The sequence below is a fragment of the Vigna angularis genome, chromosome 4 (genome assembly GCF_016808095.1).
Source record: "Vigna angularis cultivar LongXiaoDou No.4 chromosome 4, ASM1680809v1, whole genome shotgun sequence".
NCBI classification, from domain to species: Eukaryota; Viridiplantae; Streptophyta; class Magnoliopsida; order Fabales; family Fabaceae; genus Vigna; species Vigna angularis.
This window is the reverse complement of record NC_068973.1, coordinates 25,731,007-25,735,574: the sequence shown is the minus strand read 5'-3', so window position 1 is coordinate 25,735,574 and position 4,568 is coordinate 25,731,007. Positions and strand designations below refer to the sequence as shown.

The window sequence follows — 4,568 nt, the reverse complement described above, 5'->3', positions numbered from 1 at the left end:
TAAGGACTAAAAACATATTTAACCCAAAGAAAAATAATTAAAACACTTCTTAAATCCTTTGCACTTAAATCTCTCTCCTTAGTAAATCACTAAAAGAACAGGCAGAAAAATTAACCTATCGATTTTAGAATACTCCAAAAATAAATACCACAATGTACCGAGTTACCACCGTAGCAACGTTATTGAAGCGAGGTGTGATAAAATGTCCACGTCGAAAAGCTGTTTGCTCCGTTAGCAATTTATATACAATAAATAGTATGGTATGATATTATTCGGCCATTATGGTAAGTACTCTCACTTGCATATTGTTGAAACACTAGAATTGTCATTGAAAGTTAGATAATTTAACACTTTCAAGTTATTTTTGCCACCTTTGTTAATATGAAATGGAGATGCAGCAAACTCAAAAGGAAGAGCTAAAAAGTTGGGGGGAGGAACTGCACTTCCAATGTACATCAAGAGTCTACAAACTAGCCAACCTGTGAGTATACATATAATACACCAACCAACTACATGTGCACTCGCATATATATTCAACTATCAACAACTCTAAGCAGACCCTACACGCCTCTACTTAATTGGCACAAAAAAGATATAGAGGCAAAAACAAAAACAAACGAATGATCTCCTAGCAGTTTAGAATTTAAGATATCCGCAGATGTCAGTAAAGACCACTAATGAGACCATTAGAAAGGCAGAAACTACAAAAATAGAAGAGCACTTGGTACGATTGGAGGCAGCCTTTGAAATGTATGGCACTCTTCTGAGCAATAAAAAATCTTTCAACCCAAAGGTAGAACTTGCTTTTGCAACTTGACGAGAAATCTTTCTATTGCCATTTGCCTCTGGTGTCTTCTGCAGTTCATTCCCATCATTAGTAAGCGTAGCACTTCCATCCGAAACATGGTTTTCTGAAGCTTTCTCCTCCTATCAAAGAAAAACAGGTGTCACTCACTAGACACGCGACTACACACTTACGTTGACAGACAGGCTAAACAGATAAAATTCTTACCACAGCGATGATTGGTTTTGAATCAAGCTCTTTTTTCACCATCTTATTTTGCGCCTTCTGCGCCAAACGAATTCTCCTCTGTGCTGTACCCTGTGTTACGTTTGCACTTAGCTTTTCAGTTTGAACCACTCTAGTCCTTCTAATGATTCCGGTATCCCCACTAGGAACGGTATTATAGATTCTGGGTGGCGGATAATCATGGACTACATTGTATACTTGGCCCATATTGACATCAGGAAAATCTCTCTGGGAAATGCTTTGAAATAACTCAACATTGCTCTTCTGCTCATCACCACCACGGGCAATGGGGATGCCAGTGGTGCTGCAAAATTCTGGAGCTATCACCAAAGGAATCTTTCTGTCGTTTGCCTCCTCAGCGTAACCAGCTTGCATATACTGCAGCATACAGTAAGACTACATTATACAGGAGGCAGGATAACCGCTTTAGATTGTTATAGCTAAAACCAGGAGTGGGAAATACCGCACTTTATTATTGAGGCAAAACCTACCCAGAATGAACAAAAGACAAAATAATGTAGGAGCTGTTACTCACTATTATATTGGCAAGTTCAGAATCTATATCGCTGCCTAATGCGCTATTCTGAACATTAAACGAGGGGTAGGTCCGCTGTTGACAATTGGACTCCTCGTAGGGTAGTTCGTCCCAGTTAACAACAGAATTTAAAAAGTCTGAAATGTTTGTCTCATTAGTGCCATATTGAAGCCCATACCGACTATCTGATTCACTGTTTGGTTGATAATGAAATTCTGGTTGAACAAGTGCAAGTTCAGGGGAGAATAACTTGTCATCCAAGAGCTCGTTTTTCGGGTCGTAATACATATCAACGTTCCATGGCTGAAACTCCTGCAGGTAAAAATCAACCATAGGAACTAAATCAATTACTCCAGTGTATGAAAAACCAAATCGGGGTGAATGAAAGCAATAAAACAAAACAAATGTATAATAGTGATCTTTTTAGTATATCCAACTCTCACAAATCATAATTACCAGATAAGGTATATTAGGTCTACTTTCTCCATAAACACTTTTAGAAGAGGAAAATAAGAATAAAAAACGAAATTAATTTCTCCATAAACTAAATTTAGTTAACGCAAGATATAGTTTATAGGAGCTATTTCTCATTAGCTTTTCCAAAATTTAATTTTTAACCTACGCACAAGTCAATTTTAATTTATGGGGAAAACAATTTCATTAATTCTTATTTTTATCTCCTAAAAGTGCTTGTAGAGAAGTTTCTCAAAACAAGCATAAAACCACTCTTGCCCGTAACCAGCTTCTGTCTTTTATAACATAGATATTATGCTCTCTCTTGCTAATAAAGATCGAAATAATGTTTTAATGATCTTCTAAATAGCCTAAATTCTCCATTATGATTTTAAATTATTTTCTATTTGAAATTCTATGTCTAAATAGAAACGGCAAAAAAGAAAATACCATACATTTTCCCCATTCTAAACAAGATATAACCAATAATAATAAATAAACTCAGTTAGTCCATCTAACCTCTGCAGCTGGTGCCAAATATTTATCTTGTGCATCAGAAGCATCATATCCATCACTATGGCAATCAACCGGAGTTATAACGTTGGATATTGCTTCCTCAGAGTGCGTAGGGACAATTGTCTGGTGCTTATCGTCTTCTGTAACAAGGGATGGGGACAATGCAACAACACCCAGACCCGACTGTATTTCCTCCGTAGAGTAATTGGCAGCAATCGGAGTTGAAGGAATCTGTTCTGCCTCATCACAGTGCGAAACTTCAAGGCTCTCATCATGTTTTTTAAACAAGCGACAAAGGACATATGCATTCTGGTAGAAAACAAATTGAGAATCATCATCACTTCATATAATTCCCAAACTAATTGTTAATCACAATACAATATGTACCTGTCCAGGATTGGTGCCATCAAGCTCCTTCAAGGTGGGGCGATACTCATGCATAACCCAATTGGTCCTCTTCCCTTTGGGTGCACGACCAGTGTAGAACACCAAAGTCTTCTTCATTCCAATCAAAATCATCCCAGACTTTATTTTACGATCCTTCCCGGTCGCCTTCCAATACCCATGACTAGTTGCTCTGTTCAATCGATGCCCATTTGGGTACTTTCTGTCCTGTGGACAGAAGAAGAACCATTCCGGATCCTTGTTCCGTATCACCGACAAATCTATAAAACAAAACCCAATAAACAAATTAAAAAAAATAAAATAAAATAAAAACTGTAGAATCTTCGACACACCCCATGTCCCCAGACATGTCGAGCCTGAAATTACAATACAAAACATACAAATTATCCATCTAACGATAATTACTAAGATGCTCTCTGATACCTGCTAAAACTTTGACTCAAAATATATAAGGGGATTTCAAGAAATCTCACGCTGTCTAATTAAACCACAACACCAACACCAACTAACTTTTCGATTGAATTAAGTCCAAATCCTAATCGTATGGGAAAACACTAACAAAAAAACAACACGGCCAGCATGAAGAGGTAATGATTAGAAGAGGTTGAAGAGAAAAATACCAGGCATGTCCCACGGCTCCCATTTGCAGACATCAATTTCTCGGATAACCCAAACCTCGGCACCATTGCCGTTAATCTTCTGCCGCAGGTAGTAATCGACGAGTTCCTCGTCGGAAGGTCTGAATCGGAACCCTAACGGTAGAGAATCCAGCGACACGATGGCGACATCGTCCCCGCGCGACGAATAACACTCGAGGGAACTCATGGTGACTGAACCAAGACGAAACTAAAAAAGAAAGAGAAAAAAAAATCCGGAAAGGAGCTGCGATCAATTATAAAGAAATAAGAGGGAGCGGAATTTGAGAATCAAGGGAATAATTCAGAGACGATTGTGTTGTGTTAGGTGCTGTGGCCCATAGCTTTTTCTCGCTTTTATTTTTCTCAGAGGTAACACGCATGAGCAGAGAAACTTTCCCAGGCACTGCAGTGTAGTGTAGTGTAGTGGTGACTCATTAATTTTTATGGATTTCACGTAGGAGAGAAAGCGCGTTTAAATTCCTCGTATATACCGTGTGCCATGTTTTACCCTCCCATTTCCTCGAAACTACGGTGATGCCACTCGTTCAATCCGACGCGGTGAAGTCTTGTGCCAGCGACAAGTGTTGGGGTAAATCGGAATGTGAATTTTGCTATTATTGATGAGAGCAATAGATTAGAGGGAAAAAGGACATGTTGTTCATCAAATGCTATTTTGACACGTGTCACAAACGTGCACGATGCAACACTCATCTTACGTGCTCGGTAAGAAAACCATAGTCAACAAATAACAACGACAAATAAAATATGATGCTGTGCTTGTTTCAGAAAACTTTTAAAACATTACTATTTGTTTTCTAAAAAATTCTAAAATCTTGAAATTGGTAGAAAAAGAAAAAATAAAAAAAAATAGCATGAAGAATAAAAATATGGAAGACATATAATGAAAATATAAGTATTTGCTTAAAAAATAGAAAAAAAAAGTAAAAAAAATATAATATCTTTTTTCTTTGTTATGAAACATGTGACATTT

General features: G+C 37.6%; 1 protein-coding gene across 1 annotated transcript; it reads right to left on the bottom strand.

Moving 5' to 3' along the window:
* Nucleotides 1–424: 424 nt before the first annotated feature.
* LOC108331955 (NAC domain-containing protein 91) lies at nucleotides 425–4,021 on the bottom strand. The gene is made up of 6 exons (XM_017566993.2): nucleotides 3,560–4,021; nucleotides 2,922–3,199; nucleotides 2,538–2,843; nucleotides 1,566–1,877; nucleotides 1,013–1,408; nucleotides 425–927 (listed from the first exon to the last, which is right to left on the bottom strand). The coding sequence occupies exons 1-6, from the start codon at nucleotides 3,762–3,764 to the stop codon at nucleotides 637–639; spliced, it is 1,788 nt and encodes a 595-aa protein (XP_017422482.1). The 5' UTR covers nucleotides 3,765–4,021; the 3' UTR covers nucleotides 425–636.
* Between the last annotated feature and the right edge of the window lie 547 nt (nucleotides 4,022–4,568).